Source organism: Uloborus diversus, chromosome 2 (assembly GCF_026930045.1).
Source record: "Uloborus diversus isolate 005 chromosome 2, Udiv.v.3.1, whole genome shotgun sequence".
Classification (NCBI taxonomy): Eukaryota; Metazoa; Arthropoda; class Arachnida; order Araneae; family Uloboridae; genus Uloborus; species Uloborus diversus.
Window position 1 is genome coordinate 93,475,358 of NC_072732.1, and position 22,932 is coordinate 93,498,289.

The 22,932-nt window shown below is 32.3% G+C and overlaps 1 protein-coding gene across 1 annotated transcript in view; it reads left to right on the forward strand.

The window, feature by feature from the left end:
- Nucleotides 1-21,350, forward strand: part of LOC129216430 (TATA element modulatory factor-like) — a 66,735-nt gene extending 45,385 nt beyond the window's left edge. Inside the window, exons 18-23 of the mRNA XM_054850645.1 lie at nt 1,088-1,180; nt 1,910-2,005; nt 5,486-5,635; nt 9,022-9,147; nt 19,753-19,863; nt 21,182-21,350. Coding sequence (XP_054706620.1) covers nt 1,088-1,180; nt 1,910-2,005; nt 5,486-5,635; nt 9,022-9,147; nt 19,753-19,863; nt 21,182-21,208 — 603 coding nt within the window. The 3' untranslated portion in view covers nt 21,209-21,350. The remainder of the gene's footprint in view (nt 1-1,087; nt 1,181-1,909; nt 2,006-5,485; nt 5,636-9,021; nt 9,148-19,752; nt 19,864-21,181) is intronic.
- The last annotated feature ends 1,582 nt before the right edge of the window (nt 21,351-22,932 follow it).

Here is a 22,932-nt window from a genome sequence, read left to right on the forward strand (position 1 = left end):
GGTGCATGGCAAGTTTAGTTTTCATTTGACTATAAAATGCTTTCATGCTGTCAAGTTTTTTAAAAGTCACTATGTTGAAATTAGTTACAGAATGCAATAAGACTGATAAATTTCTTTTAATTTTATCAACAAGGGATATTGTATTTTTTATTTTCTATTTGTTAAATTCTGAATATTTTTGGTTCTTAATTTTAGAGCCATCAAGAGAAAGCTTAGAATATATTCTTCAGGGGTGCCTCCTTCCCCCAAGGGCAAGGGCACCCCCACCCCCAAAATATGAGAAAAATACCCTTCAAAACAACCTCCTTAAAATTTCAATAGCTCAGGCTACGCCACGACCCCTCCCCCCCCCCAGGTGGGCATTCCAGGTGGGCCCTGCATTCTTCACCCCATTTTTTTTATGTTTTTAATAAATGGAATGTATGAAAGTTAAAATAAAATGCATTTATAATTTTTACCTTTTTGTTGTATAAAAAAAGTTGTGAAAAAGTTATGAAACAATCATTAGCTGTCACAATCATGCAGTTCATCAGGGCAATTAATTTTCATTCGAAGTTGATAATTGTATTTGTGTTTTTCATAGTCGAGTCAAAAAACTTTCCGGACAACGCCCTCGAACCTTCCCCAATCTCTTCACGCATCCAAAGATATCCTAAATTGCTTTTTTAACACTTCAACTTTGGAAAATTTCCTTGAAAAATCCCCCCCCCCCCTCCCCTAAGGGCACCAAAGGAAGCCTAAAATTGTTTTTTTTTTTTTAAGTAATATAGAGGGAGAGCTCTAACCCTCTTTTCTATTAGTGTTACTAAAATTGCGAATTTTTACGAAACATTTGGAATCTTTCATTGGGGCCCTGAACTCTTTTTTTCTTTTGCAAGAAAAATATTTAAAAAATAATAATAAGTTGCCCTTCTTAATTGAGTTCTTAGTTTTACTTTAAATACTTTTGACTCTTTAATGTATTAGCTATTTTACATCAAAAGGGCGGCAAATTGAGGAACCGCCCCGGGCGGCAGAAAGTGCATCTACGCCACTGATTATGAATCAGATTCAAGCAACAACTTAATAATACAGATATTTCTTATAGAATAACTTAGAAAGCACCATGGCCACCTGCTTAGAACAACTAGATTTAGAAAAGAAAAAAGTTATGAAGTTAGAGGAAGATTTGAAATTTAAAGTACGTATTATATTTTTGTCTTTTGTTTATTTTCATTGAAGATCTCTATTTGATTTGTTTTGGGCTGTAGTTATATGTATATTTATTTTATTATTTTAATTCAAATTCAATAATAATAATAACTCATCTACATTCAACACCATGTAATAAAATATAATAGAAGTGAATTTTATGAGTTTTCAATTTCAACAACAGAAATAACATTTGTTCCTCTTTTCTTTTTCAAACAATATTTCTCTTTGAAATAACATGAAAAGAAAACAATGATAATAAAAAAAATAATAAACATGTTGCGTACCTTAGTTTTATCAACTTATTACATACCTCATTTAAGGACTTTTGCAATGCCAGGCTCTTTTAAATAAATGTCTAGTAGAGTGTATGAAACATGGAAACTGACTGTTACTATTGCTGTGCTATAAATTTGTTTAGTGAATGCTATTTTTTCACATGCTGTATGTTGAAAATTTATCAATTTTTCTTTAAATTTCTTGGAAAACAGCCACAGAGCATACCTGTATTAAACGCTTTTTAATTCAATAACATGTTGAAAGTTGAACATTATTAACCATATCTTTCCTATTTGCTAAAAGAAAACATTAAATCTATATGAAAAACAAAAGTAGTTGTTCATTTTTATTGTATTTTGTCCAAGGTTTGAAATGTTTGTTCTAATACTCTAATGTAAACTATAATCCAAAGTTCTTCAATATTTTTTTAATTTTTTAGGAAGCAAGAGCATTAATTATGTCTAATGTTTCTCCGTGTCCATCTCCAACTGGTTCTGTGCGAAGTTCTTTAAGCAGCATTCATAATTGGTCTCAGGTAAGTTAATCTTCTTTTTCCGATCCACTTCCCCATCTCATTCAATTTAAATTTACATTTTCATGAATGCTTTAAAAATTCAACTTGAATTTTAAAAGTAAATTAAATTTCAAAAGCAATGAATTATAGCTATGATGTAACTCATGTTGCATTATCTGAACCCCAGAGAACTTATAAGGTTGACAATGTGGCGTAGCAGGGGAGACGGGATTTAAAAGCATGGGTTTTTCCATAGGGTATACTCCACATATGCTATATACTCTCAAAATATTTTAAGACATATTATGTATATGATCTCATACACATATTGTGGATAGTATATTACTGGTAGTATACCCTCTGAAAAATTGATAGGAACATCACTGTTTAGAAATAAAACCAACCCTCCAGAAAATTTTCTGCCTTGCCACTGGGTTGACATAACTAAATTGTATAACTTATCTGTATTCTGGCTATTTTTTTACCTGGCAGTTTAATTTAAAATTAAGAATCATTATGCTCCTAAAAAATATTAAAATGAAAATTATAGCTCTAGTTTATATAGGACCACACTCATTCGTGACTGATTTTCATGTAGTTTGGTACAATATTAGTTCAAAATAGTGATTGCAATACCAAATACCGGTATTTTGAGTAATTCTTCAATTTCGTAATACCGCTATTTGCTGAGGCAAAATACCGGTATTTTCAGTATTAGCTGAAAATAATGAATAGTTTCAATTAAAGCCTTTTCAATTTGGCTTATGAAATATCCACTTATATTTTAAATGTACATTTCTTTTTCCATGATACAGAACCAAAATTAATCAATTGGTGTAAAAATTTGGCTTCAAAAGCACGAACTAATAGAATATAATTTAATAAAAGTAGTGGAAAGGTTGCAAAATGATAGTGTTATTACTGGATGATGAGATGAATTGCATTTTCGTATGCTTTTGTGCACTATGTTTTTATTTTTTCCATTTCCCTGATCACTCACTTTTCCTTTTGTGAAAGTTAATTTTGAGTGTAATTTTAAATGCATTTGTCCTATGAACAATTTATTCCAACCATCAATAGCAGTAATACTTTATGATTTCATTTTTAATTATTTGTCTCAACTGTACGTTTCTTGTTAACACAACAAAGGCTAATTTGTTGTCACCAGTATTGGTTTGTTGTCCTGTCTCGCTGTTTGGATTTATACTTGGAAAGATAATATTTAGAAATTATGTAGCGCCTTGAAAATTTGCATAGAGGTAAACCATAATCAATTAAAACATATTTTCAGATATTTACATAATTATAATTGTAAAGAATTTAGAAAAAAAATGAAAACAAATAAGAAAAACTAACATGATCAAATTTACTCATATTTATCATAAATTTCAAACCAAAGAGCTAATAAAAAGTAAACACAAAATTCTCCTGCTCAAGAGAAAGTGATGTTAATATTGGAAAAGTGTCATCTGTCGGAAAAAAATTACAACTTGGCATAATTTTTTTTTTTAAAAATTGCACACAATACAGAAGAAATACGCTCACAAATGGTTTGTCTAAAAATAACACCCAAGAGACCAAATTATTTGAAGACGAAGAACTTCATTTAATTATAGGAAGTGTATCGCGCTTTTGTTAACAGTACCAACCACCTGCTTGAATTCAGATGGAATTTTTTAACTGTAGAAAAGTTGAGCACTAAAATGAGTTCCATACTTAGAGACAACTATATGCTTAAATAGATGTTTAATTTTTTTTACTATTATTGATTTTTTATTATGATATTTGATCCTTCATTTTATATTTGTTCGCAATATATTTTCCTAAATAATACAATTTTTGTACAAAATTATGAAATGTGGCAATAAAACAATATGTTTCAAGTATGTTTTGAGAAATTTCAAACATCAGTATTGAATTTTTCGTCTGGTATTGCAATCCCTAGTTCAAAACATAGTGAAGTGCACTTAAAAAAGATTTTCCTGTTAAAATTAATCTCTTCCTTTTTACTCTGAATGTATGCTAAAATTTCAAATCAACTGAAATAGATAAAAAATGCATTAACTATTTAAATTTTTATGATTTAAAAGAATCATCTTAACACTACTAAGAAGAAATTTAGTCAAAGTTTGGGTATTAATTTGAACTCCTGTTATATTTCTATTTTTTTATCTGGCTGTTCAATCTAAAATTAATGATCATTATGCTCCTAAAAAATATTAAAATGAAAAGTATGGCTCTAGTTTATATAGGACCATACTCATTCATGAATTTGTTTTTAGCAAACAAATTCTAAGCCTCTTCTTGATCTGTAAGAACAAAGCAAATGACAAAATAAGATTTTTTTAATGCAATTAAGTTATTTTTTAAGCTAAACATATTGTTTTTTTTAATGATTATCCATTGAATAAATAATTAAAATATATTTCCCACATAATGAAAATCTTTCAAACATATATGGATCAAAAAATAGGTGTAACTTTTAAAATGCCACCTACTCTTGGACTTCTAATTGTATTTGCCAATGGATTATACAAAATAATTAGAATGAATAAGTGCCATTGAAATGCTATAGGAAATAAAAATTTCTTACATTATAAAGATTTTTTCACATTATTTACACAAAATACACAAAAGTTAAGTAAGTCTACTCTCCATATGCTAAATGAAAAAATGTATAAAAATAAGTTTATGTAAGAAATAAACACCTATGTGCTAAAATGTAAAAATATTTACAAAGGATGACTGCCCAGAGGGGTTAATCATTTAGGTCCAAACTATCAACTTTAAAACTTTCTAACGATCTTTTGTAGGTTCTACTCCAACTGGCATGTGTACCAAAAACATTCACTAAATTGTTACTGCTTCTGTAACATTTCTTATGTGTTGCAGAATTTTTGCAAAATACAATAACTCAAGATCATGTAAACATTTTTTCAATAATATTTACATGATCACATTTTACTTAAAATAATATATGACACACATTCGTTAAAATTCATTGAAAACAACACATGTGTATGAATGCAATGATAAAGAGACCTTGCAATCAGTGGTGTTCCCATAGAGTATATTCCTTATGCGCATATACTCTCAATAAACTATATATAGCGTATAACTATCATGCAGCGTATACCCTCAAGCTACATAAATTTTCATATTATGCCATACTATGTATATGATCATATACACAAATTGTGCGTAGTGGATTACTGGGAGTATACCCTCAGGAAAATTGATGGGAACATCAATGCTTGCAATATAGGTCTGAAACGAACGTGTGCATGTGTATTGAAACTTGGGATGATGTCATTGGACTGAACATTCCAGTACATCTAATACACCATGTCCATGAATTCATATTTTATCAATAATAAGAATAACGAAATTTTGTGTTGACTATGCAAAATAGTAAACATGTAAGACTTTGGCTAGTTTTATAAAATTAATAAAGTATTTTTTTTTTTTGGGTGTCATACCATGAGAATGCTTATATTTCAGGATGAAGCCCATGATCAAGGTTTAAACACACCTGTTAATAGTTATAGAATGTCTGTTTACGATTCTTTACGATTAGGCAGTGGTTCATCTTTGTTGGAAAACTTACAATCTCAACTCAAGCAGCGGGAAGGCGAGATAATGCAATTACAGGTAAAATTTGTATATGTTATTTATTTGAATTGTATGGCCTTGTTTCGCAATTTTTTGGTAAAAAAATTGCTAGACAATAAATAACATCCTCCCTTGATTCAAAAATGTTACATAGGGGAATGTGGGTCAAAGTGAGATCATTAAGATGACTGAACTTTTTCAAAAGAAACAAATTGGAAATTTGTTTTGAGAATTACAGTACATAAAGAAAAAACATTGTATTTCATAATAAAACTTACATTGCGGCAGTTTTTTTTTTTTTTTTTTTTTTTTTTTTTAATTTTTGGCTGTAAATTTGTGCTTTCAAAAAAAGAAGGTGGACATTTTTCCCTTTTTTTTTCATGGGACAAAATAAAAATTAAAATTTTTTCTGTTCAATTATAAAAAATATTTTAAATTAAATGAATCGGTTAATAAAAGTTTCAATGAAAAAATGAAAAGTTAATAAACAATAAACGAATAATTAAATGAGTAAATTAATATCTGAAGAAAAATAAGTAAGTAAAAAAGAGTGAATGAAGGAATAAATAAGGAATTACTTCTTAAAGAGATGTAAATGAAGTGATTAATAAATGAATATGTAAGTGATTTAGTAAAATGAGTGAGTGAGTAAACAAAATAAACTATTTTACTTTACCCCATATGTACTTGACTAATTGTACAAAATGTTTAAAATACAAATAAGCTGCATATTAACTAAATAAATACTGCACCGAAAGTCTCAATCAATGTTTAAAACATTAATAACAAGAATTTTATTATTTTATAGTAACAAATTATAACTTTTGACTAGCAACAAGATATTACACTATAAGTATCAATTTTTGAAAATTTCCTGTGTTATCATATCGTCGCCTCAGAGCAATAGTAAGATATCTTAGTGTTATTCCTAGCATTAGATGACTTAGTGTTGCTCTGAGGCAACGATATGTACATCTTCAGCGGCATATATTTTCCTGACAGAAACAGACTACATGTGCTACTACATATTTGAAATATCACCAGATAGATGGCACTAAAAGCAGAGTAAATGTTTCAGTTTCACTTTGCCCCGCTTTTTTACTTTGCCCCACACTCCCTTACATCAGATGAGAAATTGTGTAGTAACATAAGTTATCTTCATCTTTTTTCCTTCCTAACTATCCCCTCCCCGCTCCCCCCTCTCCTGGATTAATTGTTTGCTAAGTTACTTACAAGCATGTGAAACCCTACTGAATTGGTAGATATCTAAAACATTTATAGGCACAAGTTAGGAGGAAAAGTAGCAGGAGAGAAGAAAACACGGTTATTCAATTGCAGTGTAATAGTATGGTTTCTGTCTTTAAAAAAAAAAGTTGAAAATGGAGTGAGACAGAACAAATCAATACTCTGGGAAATTATTAACCATTTGTTTTCGTATTTACATTATATACGACTGTAAAATTGTCGAATATGGATATAAATATCTTTCTAATAATAAATATATTTAACTATTCATATCATTTCCCATTTTCGGAAAATAGTGTTAGCAAACCTGGAGTATTACTCGTCAGTTTTCCCCTTTTTGGGGGGAATTTCTCAGTGAGAGGGGAAAGAAAAGTTTGGTGTCCGTGAAACGGGGGGGGGGGGGGTAAAAAGGGTATTTCCAAGCGAATTCCCGTTAATACATCACTTTTCTTAGAAAGTCCAAAGCAGGGCTGTGGAGTCGGAGTCGGATTGATTTTGGGGTCAAGGAGTCAGAGTCGGAGTTGTTCGAAAACATGCCGACTCCAACTCCTGGTTTCTTTTTTTTCTTTAACTTTGACTGACTCTCAAGGGTGCCCATGTAGGGGACAAGGGGGAGGCTCGAGCCCCCCCCCCCCCTTAGAAATTAGAACTTCCTTGCTTTTAGTACTTTTTTCTTTGCAAAAATGTAAAAAGTTATTAAAAATATCAAATTTTAATGACTCTAATCTGTCCTGAAATTGGTTTTCATGGGGAAATTATCATGCTAAACTATGGTTAAAATATCTGAGCTCCCCCCCTTACAATTTTGCATATGGGTGCCCATGCTGACTCTCCTTGCAATTTTTAAAAAAACTGAATGCCAATTTATTTGATTACATGTATAAAGGCCTACTAATAAGAAAATGTCATTGTGCTAACCAGCTGCCGTGATTGCTCATCAAACTTGCTGTAACAGCTACCTACGCCGCAGTCTCCTAGTTTGCTCAGTTTCTAACTTTATTTAACTGATATCAACTGTCAGCAAACAGTCTTTTTTTTTTGCCTACCTTTTTCTAAATAATCACTTTCATATAAAAAGTAATAATTTTTTTTTCCTTGCTCTCAGTCATAAAATAGTAAAATAAAATAAACGTATCGTTTGAGCAAATCAGGAAACTTCTGACGGTGCTTGGTAAATTCAAATAAATGTTGGTACAAAAGATGGTGCGAATCCAAAAGATCCAATAAAATATAAATGTTTAAGTCTGAAGACTTTTTTCTAAGAAAATTTTGGTTATCACTAAAAAGTACAAAATAAAATTAGTACATGATTTATTACAACACTCAATAATTGTAGTTAATCCTAAAATCTTCTTATTAAGGTTGATTCTAAAGCTGCCAATAAAACTAAAATTAAAATTGAGCCAAGAAATGTAGGTATAGTAAAAGCAATTCGTACAAAGCTGTATACCGCCACATTTTGTGTAAAATTTGCTCCAGACATACATGTACCCAACCTCTCCCCACAATATAGTGCAATGTTTGAGTTGAAATTTTAAAGATGAAATCTAAGATTTATTATTAAGGAAATTTTTCAGAATAAAAGTATTTCAATTTTTATATACTCTGAAATTAAGTTGAGGCCTCACCCACCAGATGGGCGTCACCGGGAACCCTCTCAAGAAAAGTTTATTGACTTAGCAAAAAAGTTTTTTTTTTCTCAAGTTACAGTTCGAAAAATTAAAAACACAGGATTTTATCAACATCTCCTTGTTAAACATAAAAGGGAAGCAAATTAATCCTTTTCAATTTTTCAAAAATGGGATTTTTAAGTAATCTCACTTTAGAAATTGCAACCATTGGATAATTTGATTTTCAAATTCAACTTCTAGCGTTGTATGCATCTTAGGTTTACAATAAAATACAAAGCAGAAATTTCATAAAAAGGAATTAGTATTTCAATCTCTGTTTAGTGGTTCCCCCCTCCCCCTTCCAATGAAGGGCGGTTTGAAAAAAAAATATAATAAATAAAAAAGACAGAGTTGGAATTGGACATTTCAAAATCCAGAAATCGGAGTCGGTTCTTCCGACTCCGCAGCCCTGGTCCAGAGGGTTATGTCATAATGAGATTTGACTGTTTGTAAAGCCTTATTTTAGCATTCTATTACTGATTATTAAATGCTTTGTTTAATAAATTTCAGTTTGAAATTAATAAACTAGAACAACTAAAGGAATCAATGACCCGTGAACTAGTGCAATTATCAGAACAAAATGAAGATCTGGACAAAAGATTAAGCAAGTTAGAATCTGTGGAAAAGGAATTTAAAGTAAGTAGCTTTTATTTTTTTTGCAAATATTCAAATAGTTTTAAAAGTTAGTTCATGTAGGGATTTCTTTTCGATATGCAATTATATTTTTCCCAGTTTTTATGTACTTACTCTCAGTTCGTAGGGTTTGTTAATGTCATACTGAAGTTTCAAGGCTTAAACGGGCCTAACAGTTATTCAAAAGTAGTCTTAGGAAATGAACCTTAAATAAAAATACAACAAAGGGAAAGAATTATAAATATACATGAAGACTTAAACAGATCTGTTGACCTTCTGACACATCCAAAGTTCGTATGCATGGCATGGCACCCAGAAGTCCCCAGTCTTGTGCATGTTCTGTGTTCACTGTTAGCAATGTTTAAATATCAGGGGGTCTTGGACAAATAGAATTTCAGAGACAAGTTTATATGTAGTTGGGATCAAAAATCTGCACAACTTGGGAGAAGTGGTCATACGGATTTTAGGATTTTGGGGATTTCAAGCCATAAACAAACTAATTTTAAGTGTATTTTTAAAATTTAAGAAATAAAACAATAAAGACTTCAAAATATTTATGTATTACTTCATGGGGCAATTTAATAGTTTATAATATTTTTTTTTTTAGTATGCTAATTAAGTATTTCAGCTGTTACTTAAAAAAAGCTTTTGATCCAAAATTAATAATTGCTCTTAGACTAACCACCACCATAAAGAAACAATAATCAATATTCTATACAGGGCCGATCCTAGCAGGTGTGCAGAGTGTGGGCCGCACAAGGGCGGCCAAAGCAAGGGGCGGCCCCAGGCCGCATCATATAATTCTTATAATCTAGTAAAATTCTTCAAGAATTTCTCACAAGATAACTTATAATAAGTCGAATAAATATGTTGAATTTTAAATGTTCAATTATCAAAGTAAGTGTCGATTTCCCGACAGCATAGCATAGTTCATGAAAAATAGAATGTTAGGGAACATTTTGTTGGTTTATTGCCCATTAATATCTACTCTTAACACACATGCTTCATTTGGTTGCAAAGTTTGGTGACAGAACTGGTAATCAGGCATGGATACAGGGGAGAGGAAATGCCCCCTTCTGATGCATGAAATGGTGCCGTCTAAAAGGAGCACCGAGGGCGTCCACGAATGTTTCCCCCCAAGCTTTTATAGACCTAAACAATGAAGACATATTTTATTAATTAAATAAAAGCTATACTGATTTGGTCCTCTCGCAAGCATTTCAAACAACAAACTATGTAACAAACTCTGTTTAATAATCGTGGATGCGTGGAGAAAAAGTGGAAAATTACCACTCCCTTGAGAGTAAACATATATGAATGACGAACTAAAATGTTGTATTTTCCCCCCTTTACTACAATTTTTCTGATTAAAATCTTGAACGAACTGCCCGGTTTCAGATGAGGAAGGAAGACAGGGCCCTTGCCCCGGGAAGCAAATTTAAATGTGGCTCCAAAACGAAGATCCAAAAGGATGCCTTGACCTCCTTGACGAAACTAAAAAAGGCTTAAAATTGCGTTTCTAGGACTTCACTTTCGGAAAATTTCTCTGGTTGAACCATCGATCTAAAGGACCCAATTAAGTCTCTGATTCACCTCTTCCGCCTTAATTTAATCAAACATAGCCTAAAAATGTTGGCTCCAAAATCCAAAACGTGTTTTCAGACGACAGCCCTTCCTATCATCAAACGTCATATAAAATTGCTTTGGCATTTTTCGAAATTTTTACAGTGGAGGACCCCGAAATCCATTCGCAAACATTACTACCTCTCAATTAGCGTCTTTAGAGAAGCCCCTAATTCCACCCCCTTTCACTTAACGTATTAAAAAACAAACTAAAATTGCATTTTTCAAACATCAATTTCAAGAACTTTTGGGGAAAGACCCCGGATCCCCCTTTTCTCCAACGCAATCACTATGTACCTGAAAATTTCGTTTTTAGACGGTTCCGTGGAGCCATAGCATTCTGGCCTAAACTAGCCTGAAATTGACTTCAGTTTCAAAAACACAGTTCGTGAGGGCACACTGAACCCCCGCCTGCTCTTAATCCCATCGTTATCAAACAATGCTTAAAATACGATTTTGGGACTTATATTTCTAAAGAATTCCGGAGGAGAACTGCCAGGCTTATGTAACTTTTTACGGTGCCAGGGGCATATCCATCAATCGTCCAGGTGAGATGGACAAAAGTCTATAGTTATATTTTTCAGATATTAATGTTGAAAAATTTCCGAAAGATCCGTAGAAGCTTCCCAGTTTTTTTAACGTCACCAAAGATAATATAAAATTGCAATTTTAGAAATATCCGCTTAAGAGCCCCAAAATTCTTCCTTCCCAAAAATAGCCTATAATGGATTTCAGTTCCAAAAAATATTTTGGTTCGGAATATTTTCACGTTTCCCCTATTTTCAAATCTAGCCAAAAACGCTTTTTTGAAAAAATAGTGCCGAGAAATTACCGGAGGGTAGCTGCCAGATCCCCTACCGTCATTAAAGACGGTCCATTTTTGCGTTTTAAACTTATATTTCGAAATCTTTCGATGGTTGACGATTGAATCTCCCTCCCTCTTGCAACGTCAACAAAGGTAACCCAAAATTGCGGGTTTAAAATTTCAGTTTCGGAGATTTTTCGGGAAGAACGCCGATCCTTCCTAAACTACAGCCTTAAAAAAAAGCTTCAAATTGATTTCAATTTTGAAAGAATTTTAGGAAAGAACTGCAAACATTACTTTCACCTAAAGTCTCGAAAAAGTTCCTAAAATTGCGATGTTTGACGTCAATTTCGAAAATTTCTCCATGCACCTTGAATATACTTGACTCTTTTGTCCTTGCAACCAAGCACAACTAAAGATTAACTAAAAATTATTTTTCATACGCCAATTTTGATAATTTTATTAGAGCAATCCTCCTCCCCTGAACCCCTGACACCTCCCCCCACGCTTCCCCTTCCTTCGTCCCTTCTCTGATGTCACCGAAGAGAGACTATAAAACGTGTTTTTACGACTAGTAAATTTTGGTGTCTACTTCTTTCTTCAAAGATATAAATTGTACCTAAGGAGTTTCTTACTATAAAAAATTTCTTCCTTTTTATAAGATAATTCTTCCAATTCCCCCCCCCCCCCCCCCCCTTTTTTTTTAATTCAAACTTGGCATAGAAATTTAAAGAAAGATTTATATTGATGTTAAAGATTAGTCAAAATATGCAAATTACTCTTGAGAGGCGGCACATTAGATCTTTGCACACAGGCGACCAGCACCCTAGGATCGACCCTGATTCTATAAATGTTGAATCACTGCAAGATAAAAATATATTACATTAAAAAAAAACTGAAAAAGAGAGGCAAAGATGCACCATTCAGTGCATGTTCATTTCCCTTCAGCATGGTTTCTTTGAAGCCAATTCTTTATTGATTGAAGTTATGCATTTTAAAGTTGTAGGAATCATTCATCAGTTTTCATTTTTTTTTTAAGTAAGTAAGTTTTGATCTAAAAAATAACAATATAATTCGCTTAAAAATGCATTTTCACAAAAAAAAAAGTAGTAAACTGAATTTAGTGGTTTAAATTGAAACCTTATATAGCAAGGACTTGAAACCGTTGGTTCCCTAGATGAATTCTCCGGTCCAAGGAAAAATTTACCCAGGCATCAACCGTTTTTACCTCTGCCACACTAAAACATTTTTATTGTTGGAAAATAAAAATATAATACTGTCTGTTTCCCTTATCTGATACCTAGCGCCAATTTGCTCATGCGTCACATCTGCTCTTATTTTCTCTTTATAGTAAATAAAAGTAAGGTTTCAAAAAAATTCTTGAAGGAAGTCTGTGGCGGGGACGTGCATCCAGGAGACCCCATAGCACCTACAGCCTTGAAATTTTGTACAAAATTACTTTGAGCCTTGGGGGTGTGCATCTGGGGTGTTATTTTTTTTAATTTGAATTAGTTTTTTGTAATTAATTTTTTGAGCTCAAATTTTGCATAAATTTCCCATTGTTGCCTATTAAAGGGGTTAAAAATTACTTGCACGTATTAATATTACATATCGTATGAAAGGGTAGAATTTTCCCGCGTTCTACGCAATTTGTTTCGATGCTGTAACTTAAATACAGCGGAAGTTATTTTTGTTTTTAGGTCAAACTTTTTTAGGCTTAGCTAAAATTTAGGCACTACTTTCTTCATTAATCTATCAGCAAAAAGCGGAGGAATTGTCCCACAGTTTTCTTTTTGACACTACTGAAAAGAGCGGCTTTTTTACTCCAGATCTAACTCAACCTATGATCGAAAAACTGAGTTTCTATCTCCAAAGGAAAAAAAGTTACAAGCCATTAAAAATAAAGTTCGAATAATCCTCATCTCCATTAAAATTATTGATGTTTTATTTGGTGTTGCCATAGTTTCGTCTTTTCGATTTGCATGTTTCTTCTTTCCCTTATTCACAAACTTTAAGGGTTTCAATTTTTCCTGAAAATCTTAGGCTCAACTCAATTCAACCCCCGAGCTAAAGTGCATAATATAGTACTAAGACCATGAATATACAAAACGACAGTTTTGCAATGCTCAGGAGCACCTTAGCCCTTACGGCTCTGCAAGTTGGTGCAAGTTATTTTGAAACCCCGGAAAGGGGTGCTTTTTGATCCAAAGGGAGCTCATATTGCATTTTTTAATCTGTTTCTTTCAGGGTTGCCACGCACTGGGAAAACCGGGAAAACCTGGAATTGTCAGGGAAAATGAAAATGGCCGAAAATCAGGGAAATGTCAGGGAAAATGAAAAATTGCATATTTCGATCGTTCTTAGCGCAGCCCGGCCCGTGGTCTATGACGTCAAAAAAAAACCTTTCAGCCTTGTTTTTTTCTCCGCCATTCCCTTCCCATTCGTGGTTTTGTCATTCCCCTCTTTCTTCTTCCCCCTGCAGTTCTTTTTATCAACTCTTTGCCATTGGCGTGTGTGCACCATAGCAGTCGGCGGCAGACATGCACAGAAGGTACTTCTTTTCTTCCTTTTCTTCCTCCTTTGAGCAGGGCTCTGTTTAAACGCTGCTTGTTTACATCAGCAGTTCTGAAGTTGTTATGATGCACAGCACATTGTTTTGTCTGCGAGTGCTTGCGACTGAAGTTTTTAATGAGTTGCAATAATGTTTTCATATTTTATATTATTTCTTTAAATTAATTAATGAAATCGTATTATTCTAAACTATTTTGTTCTGTAAATTTAGTTCATTAGACAATTTTAAACTTAGAAAGTTTCTTTTTTACAGAAGTATCGCTAATCTTTTAGTATTTTGGTAGTGATCTTTAAAGACTTCCAATGCGCTTCTTTCTTTCAAAATAAAAGTAATCCGATAAAAAAAAATCTGCACATCAGAGAAGTTTCTGATCAATGCTCAAAATTTAACTTTATGACAGGGTGCCCACAGGAGTGGTTATGGCGCAAGTCGTGCCATCAAATTTTTTTTTTGGGGGGGGGGGGCGGGATTTTTTAATTATTTATTTTACTTTATTTTTATTCAAACTATTTACTCATATTATTTTACTTTATTATTTTCATCTGTGTGTGTGTATTTTATTGGGGAGTGAGCACACTTTTCTTTCAAAACAATAGTAATTAAAAATAAATGAATAGGTAAAAAAAATATAAAAAAAGATGGTTAAAAATAAAAAAAGTGCAAAGTGTTCAGAAATATAGGGGGGGTGTGCCATTGAACTTGGGGGGGGGGAGCACCCCTGTTTTATGAGCAACAAACAGGGGAAATATGTGAAGCTAAAAGATGCATGATTTTTTTACAGGCCAAAGTCTAAAAGTGCTTTGAGTTCAATGGATTGGAGGAGTAGAAGGCAATAATTGAAAAAGTTTAGGTTTCATAAGTTTTTAGTTCAGATTATTTTAGCAATTAACTTTATTTTTGTGATACAGATGTCACAATTGTTAATTTTGCAGTTCTTTCACTTGATGTAAGGCAGTGGCTCCTCGCTATTGAAAATTAGATATGCTACATTTACATTAATTGTTTATTACAGCGATTTGCTTCGCTTGTGTTAGTACATTAGGGTAGTTCAAAAATACACTTTAAAAAAAAAAGGTTTCTCTTAGAAAACACGACACCATTCAATGTTTTTTAGACTTGTGGATAGTAAAATACTGGAAGAATTTTAACTTCCTATTCCAACTGAAAGAGGGTGCTCGACCCCCTCCCTCAAACTTCATAAGTATGAGGAGGGGGTTAAAAAAATACATTGAACTGAAAAAAACAATGTTACATTCTATAATCTACACGAGTTATATGCATATTCATTGCAATAAAATAATTACTTACATTAAAAAAAAACAGCTGGTTTAAATTAAATGCAGGGCCGCGCCGTCCCTATGTGCGAGGTCGTGCGACGCACGATGTCGCCGGGGTAAAAACAGGCGCCGAGCTCTGCCAATCAAAGCTGCTCCAAATGGGGGGATTCTCTGCAACCAAAAAAAATAAATAAAATTGAACTTTTCAATATATTCAGAGCCCGGTCAATCCAAAGTGATGACCCATGCCCTGGCAAAATTTGGTGACCCTCTCACAAGAAAATCTGCACATTTTTCATGTGGGTTTTCCAAAACGGGAAGAAATAAAGACATTTACCCCAATTTTAGTGCCCTTAAAATTGTGGTGTCCATTCCATGGATTTGTCGGAACGTGCGTTCATCAGGCCCTGATTATATCCAATGGTGGCGATGAAATTACACTGCTCATTGAAACAAGCAATATACTCGTTGCCTATCTGAAGGGAAAATAATTGCCTTTTTGTGTCTAAATATGCTATTCAAAAGTGTAATCTTTTACACTGAAAACACGTGATGCTAATTAATGCATACATTAGCATTTTTTTTCCTGATCTGGAGCCATGGTTGCTTTCTCGGTATGTCAATAGTACACAAGTCTGAATATATGAGGCGCAAGAAATTTTCTATTCCCCATTTTGGATCTTGAGGTGAATATGTTGTATTGTAATTAGTGTAATGCAATAAAACCTGTAAAGTGGACCACCCTTGTTAGTTGACCACCTGTCTAAGGTGACCGCTATTTTCAGGCACAGAATTAGATCTTATCATATAATTCAACCTCTATAAGTCGACCACGCTTAAGTTGACCACTAAAGTTGTGCACCGCAAGTGGTCAAATTACACAGGTTTCACTGCACATGTCTTTTTGGGATTTGTAATCGTTCGTGGTAATTCAACTATTTCATATTATCTTACTTAAAAACTACTGAAAGCCCATTTGCATATATTTTACTTGTGCGTAATGTTTGCATATTGTAGACAACAATTTTGGTTACTTTTTTTGTTCCAAAAAGTAACGATTTAACCATAATTACTCAAGCCTCCTCCTATTTCTTTAATTATTTGTGTGTCAAAAAAGAGCTTTGGACGATGTATTTGTTTTAGATATCATACTCAATGCCTTAAATATTTTTAATTTGTTGGTTTTTACCGGAAGGACTTCAGTTTTAGATTTTAAGGCGGGATATCCTCTATACTTCAACTTAGAAGAATAATGAGTACCCTGTTGTTATGTTTTAACACTCCTGAAACTAGATTAATTATTCATCAATTAGTGATTTCAGAGATATTTAGAGCGGCGAAGTGTTAACTTTGACATTTAAAATATTTTCTTTTTCCAAAACGCTTTAGCTAGCAGAGGAGCTACTGAAATCGAAATAACTTCGAGTTATGAAGTAAAAACTTACACTGTAATCCACAATTAAATACACATTTTAACACATTGTTTTTTAATAAATTAAATGCCAAACGCATTATTTTCTACGTCATATGTGTCTACAAACCCTCATTCCAGGTGTTTATACAATAGTTTTGCCGGGCGCCGGTCAGGCTTGGCGCGGGCCTGATTAAATGCTTCTAAATTTGTGACTTTTTCTATGCTAGAGCTAATGTTAAATTAAGGGGTCATTGAGCACCCTCTTAAAATTTGAGTAAGAAGCTAAAACTTTTACAGCACAATACTATTAGTAAAAAAATAAGGGGTGTCTTGGACTCGAGCTGAGAGAAAAAAAAAAAAAAATTGAACCACCCTTAGTACATATTTTTGATTATTTCAGCTTGAGTAAATTAAATTTGGTAACCATTATTTGTAAACTTTGAAAATGAGGTAAGTTTTATCAAAATTTGAGATGTATATATTAATGTTGCAAAATGAAGGTGGAGATCGATAACCTGGAATTTTTCTCAAAACTACGTGGAAAACCTGGAAATGTCGGGGAATTTCATTCTTGAACTTCTGTGGCAACCCTGTTCTTTGTAACTAACGATTTAAATCTTTGCTAATCAAATAAGATTGCGAAGCAATCTTCTGGGGTTGATGAACCTTAGCGAGCAGGGGGCAGAGCCCCCTAGTATCAAAAAAAAAAGGGGAGAGAAACCCGGAAGTAAAAGGTGCAAAAAACAATACATTTAGCAGTTCTTCAAAAGTAGCAATATAAAAGAGAGATAACAAGTGTGAGCAGAAAATGCCCATCCTCAACCTATTGCCCCTTTTTAAAATTGAATCTATCCAAAGTGGTAGTCTTTGCTTTTGAGAACGGACAGCACATAGGATATTTCTTATATTCAATTTATGATTCTTTGTATAATTTTATCAAATGTGTCTTTAATTTGGTATAACACTTACAATAATTATCTATCTTTATAGTCAAATGTTATTGGAAGTCATAATAAATTAAACTTTCAATTAACTCATGTAACATTTCTTTAATGCCTATTTGAATTTTTCTTGTAAAAAGAGCCTGAAATGAGTCTATGATTTTAGAAGGGTATATTATCTTAAAAAGTTATGTATAAAAAAGCACATAAGGGATTTTATTTCTACTGTAAAAGCACTTATTTTCTCGAGCCTTAGTTTTCATAAAAATTAGGGGTGGAGAAAGTCGTTCTTTTTAATGATCCATTGATCAGATGATAGTTCATTCTTTTGATCTGTTCATTCAACTCATTCATTTGAAGGACTTCGATCATTTAAAAAAAGTTGCAGGTGATCTCTCTGCACAACATACTCACGTACATTCAAAATGTTTCATTTGTAGTGAGCTGCATGTGTGCAGAGACTTGAGTAAACATCGCCAGTGATAAAAATAAATTTACTATTTCAATAACAATACAGTGAAAGTGAAACAAGCCCTTCTGTGACGCTCGTCAGTCGGAACTGTAAACACCACATCATTCCATTCTCCGGGAAGAAGAAGTAGTTGTTTTACTATGCGCTCGCAGCGCGATTACAGGAGCGCAGATACTCTGGAGAGTGTGGGACGCATCACCACACATTAGATTAGTAATATTCTTTGAAAGAAAAATAAATAAAGTGATCTATAAATAAGAAAATATGCCTTTGAAAAATTAATCAAAAAAAAAAAACTTTATTCAGGTTTATATGTATAGAAGAACAATTAGAGTTCATTTTATGAGATATTTCTCAGTTGCCGAATGGTAAGATACATTTTACATTCCAAAAAATCGCAGCTTTTAGTTCAGCATGTCAAAAAATTAAGTCATTAAATTTTCCAGCTACAGCACTGTATATACAATATTACCAATAGACCATGCATAAAGAAAAAGTAACAACAATTGTATCGGTAGGTCAGCCGGAGTACCAGATAATTTAATTTAAAAACAAAAGGATAAACCAACAAATATTAGAGAGCGCTAAAATTATCCCACAGTACCGATGAGATCAAAAAAGATTGTATTTTTAGAAATAATTTTGGCAACAGAAAGCGTTAGAAAGATTTCAGCATGGGCATGGGACAGGCAGTGGAATGTCCAAACATTTTATTAGTAGCACAACTAAGTTACACAAACTTTACCAATGGATATGTTAGAAAATTGCAAATGAACTGCAACAATTAAAGTAAAATTATGAATAAAGCAGAATGTAAAAAAGTTTGAATAAATGTGTACTGCATTGGTAAAAAAAGGAATTTGAGATTGGTATATAGTTAAAAATTTGAAGATGGATGTAATTTTTTAAAAAAAATATATGGTTTTATCACAAGTGCATCAATACTATATGTTCCAAACTGCTTACCGTTCAAAAGAATGGTCGTTTGTTTTTTAAGTGAACGGATGGATCCGTTCATTTTAAGAATTTGTCCTTGATGACCTGTTCGTTCACGAACGACGCATCCCTAGTAAAGGTAAAGCTACTATAATTTCCAGCATAGAAAATTTTGCGAATTTTATTTGCACAGTATCAAAAGTTGATTATATAAATTTAGCAGAAATATTTGAGAAAGTCTCAATTTTAACCATTATGACGAGATAGCGAAAATTAAAGCGTCGCAAAAATAAGTACTTTTACAGTATAGAGAACACCTATTTCTTAAAATCTGTATAAGTATACAAATGTTATGAATATTAGATACTGCTCCAAAAAAAGAATCAAAATTTTTATGAGATTAAATTTTAATTTTTTTTAACTTTTTCCCTCTCTGCGCAGTTTATTTATACTCATATCACTGTGCCATCCGCCTGCATCTTGATTTCCAATTACTTGATACAGCAAACTGAAACCCAAGAATGAAGTAGGTGTGCTTTTTATTTATAGAGCTTTATTTCTTTTCTAGGACCTTGATCAAAAATATAATACTTTATTACAAATGTATGGCGAAAAGGTTGAAGAAACGGAGGAATTGCAATTGGATTTAGCTGATGTTAAATCTATGTACAAGGCTCAAGTAATTAGAATTTTTTTTATTATTATTATTTAACAATTGCTGTTGTAAATTATTTTTCCACTTACAATATTTAAATCAATACATACCTTGTCAAACCTTTTATGAGCAAAGGTAACTTATATTTGCATTTTGTATAATCATGAAATTGTAGCATTTTATTTCAAAACATCTATAGGAGATATGTTTTCCCTTCTTTTCTAAGCTTGTATTAGTGTTATGTTATGTCAATAAAATTTCAATACGTTAGATTTTGAGCAGAAACATATAGATATGGACTACTTTGGCCTTGGGGTCTTTGGCCCCTAACAGAAAAAAAATACAATACTTCTGGACCTTCAGGAAGCAGTTTTTAAATTAATTTTTCAGTTTCTGCTAGGGAGCAGCATCAAGCATGCAATGATGTATATCAAGCAGCTCAATAGCTCTCCACAAGTAGCAACAATTGTGGTTTTGTATTCCTTGTGCCAACTTGTGTCTTTATAACTTCTCAAATTTTACTGCGATGGAGACGTCCTGAGTTCGAATCTCGGCTCAGGCATGGATGTACTGTTATCTCTCCTGTCCTTGTCCTTTCTTTGTGTGAATGTGTTGTTATGCTGTGAATGGTTGCCTACCCCCATTATTGGGTCCATATGGCATGTGTGTACTGTGGAAATCGTACTTCACACCAAATTATGATACAGTTGGAAAAGTGAAGCAGCGCACCCCAAATTGCCAACCTAACTGGCACAAGACAACATCAACAACATTTTAGTACAAAAACCAAGTTTATAGAAATAATCTTTAGGTTTAAAATTCATTTTTTATAGTTTATTCATTGTCACTTCCTGATCTATATTTTCCTGTGCTTTACAAAAATTTTTGTCTGTAAGACATGAAGAAGTTAACAGTTGAGCATATACTAGTAAGTACTGCATGCCCCTTCCAAAGCATGTTTTTCTTTTTCAATGTCTCCTTTGTGGTTAGTCCAAACATGAGCAAATTTAAACGAGTTCTTGTCAATATATGAAGCTTTCTTCAGAAACTTCTAAAAGAGAAACAACCTCTTGTAAACTTTGTTATGGAGAAGCAGTCACATTGTTATCTGGAAAATATTATCAGTGGATTTAAAGCTTTTCTATTAGTACTGTATAATATTAGTAAATTAAAATTAATTATGTAAAAAGTTTTTACATTTTCATTAAATGGTTCTTTTGGTTGTACTAATAGAAATTCTAAATATTTTGAAGTATGTAAAACAATTAACTCAAAAAAATTAATTTTGTATATTTTTTAAGTGTGGCTCTTGCTCATGATTGATCACTGTGTTTCCTTTCAGATTGAAGAATTGTTACGGAGTAAATAAAGCTGGGACTGGGTGAATAAGGACAATATTATTTACTTGAATGAAAATGAAATTGCATTCTAACAAGTGCATTTACAATCAAATATTCCTAAAATTGTATAATTTATTATGTTTATGTACATATTTATATATATATATTAAAAATTTTGCCAAATGTTAGTTTTGTATTTTCTATTAATACTATTTACTCATTTACACAGTTGGAAGAAACCTTTTAAATATATTTCAGTTACTGTACTGTATGGGCTTGAAAGCTCTAGCGAAGTAAACCTAGTTGAACTCTTTTTTTTTTTTTTTGGTAACTAAAAGGTTCATGGAGGTTTTTGCGGTCATAAAAGAAAAATGCAGCATAACTTTGATTTAACGATTTCTTCAATTTAATGATGAATTTCACTGGTCCGAATTTAAATGCATTGAATGTCTATGCTCCTCGATTTAACGATAACTTTTTCCAGTCCCTTGACAATCGTTAAAAGCGGGGTTATACTGTACAAGCTATGAGAAAATGGATGCCTCTTCAGGGCAAAGATAATTTGTAGTTACAATAAATTGATGTACTTGACTTTTGCTAGACAGGGTCCGTACGGATCATGGAAATCCTGGAAAGTCATGGAAAAAAAATAAGCAAATTTTTCAGACCTGGAAAAGTCATGGAAAATTGAAATAATCTTTCAAAGTCATGGAAAATTAATTAAACTCATGGAAAAATGCCCTGGGCAAAGAGAAAGTAATTGTAGCTAAAAGCGCATTAAAAATCTTGAGTGATTTAACGGTATTGCACATAAAATCTATTGAAACTGGAAAATTGAACAATCCCAAAATCAAATCTGAATTTTGAAATCTCGTTGCATCCACTTTTGTTGCAGCTGCTCGTCTTTTTTTGCAATGTGATTTTATTGCTTGCACATCACTCATTTTGAATTTACCATTAGTTTCAATACTTCTTATATTTTATATTCTATAGTAGCAAACTTGCACATTCTTGATTTTGCCATGCCCACTCAAAAAACTCAATTCAATTGCATCCGAGTAAGTTTCCATCACTCGTAAAAACTTTATTATAAATTTATCAGAGTTTATCGTAATTTGTTGAAGGTTTTAGAAAATAAAGAGTTTTAGTCAGGCGATGGCATGCAGAAATAGGGGTATTCTAATACAGTAGTGCCTAACATATGGCCCACAAAACTCAATCTAAGGAATTAAACACTGTCCTGGACTTTCTTAGCCTATTATTTCATATGCATTTGAAAATGTGCAAATAAGTAAACAAGTGCATTTAAATCAGAAGATTTATTCACTACTGAATGTTTTTTTTTTTAATGTATAAATATCTGGTTTAGAGAGGTGAATTTACTACAGAATGTGTGGATTTACTTTAAAGAACTAAAACATTCATAAAAATTATCATTAATTTTCAGCAGTGTATTAAGTTAATGAAGATTTTTGAAAATAAAATTGGTCTCAAGAATTAATTGAGGATGTTCAGGACATTGATGAAACATAGAAATCAGGGAGTTTTCAAGGGTTAAATTTTTGAAAAAATCCGAAAAACTGCGGGGGTAATATATCTAGTAATGTTAGGTAAATAAATTATCAAGTACTTTAATTTAATATTTATTTATTTTTTCAGATTGTTTATTTATTTTATTTATTGTAAGCTTAATTTTAGTAATTTCAAAATAAATTGCTTGTCACAGTTTTTTTTTTTTTTAACCATTAGCTTA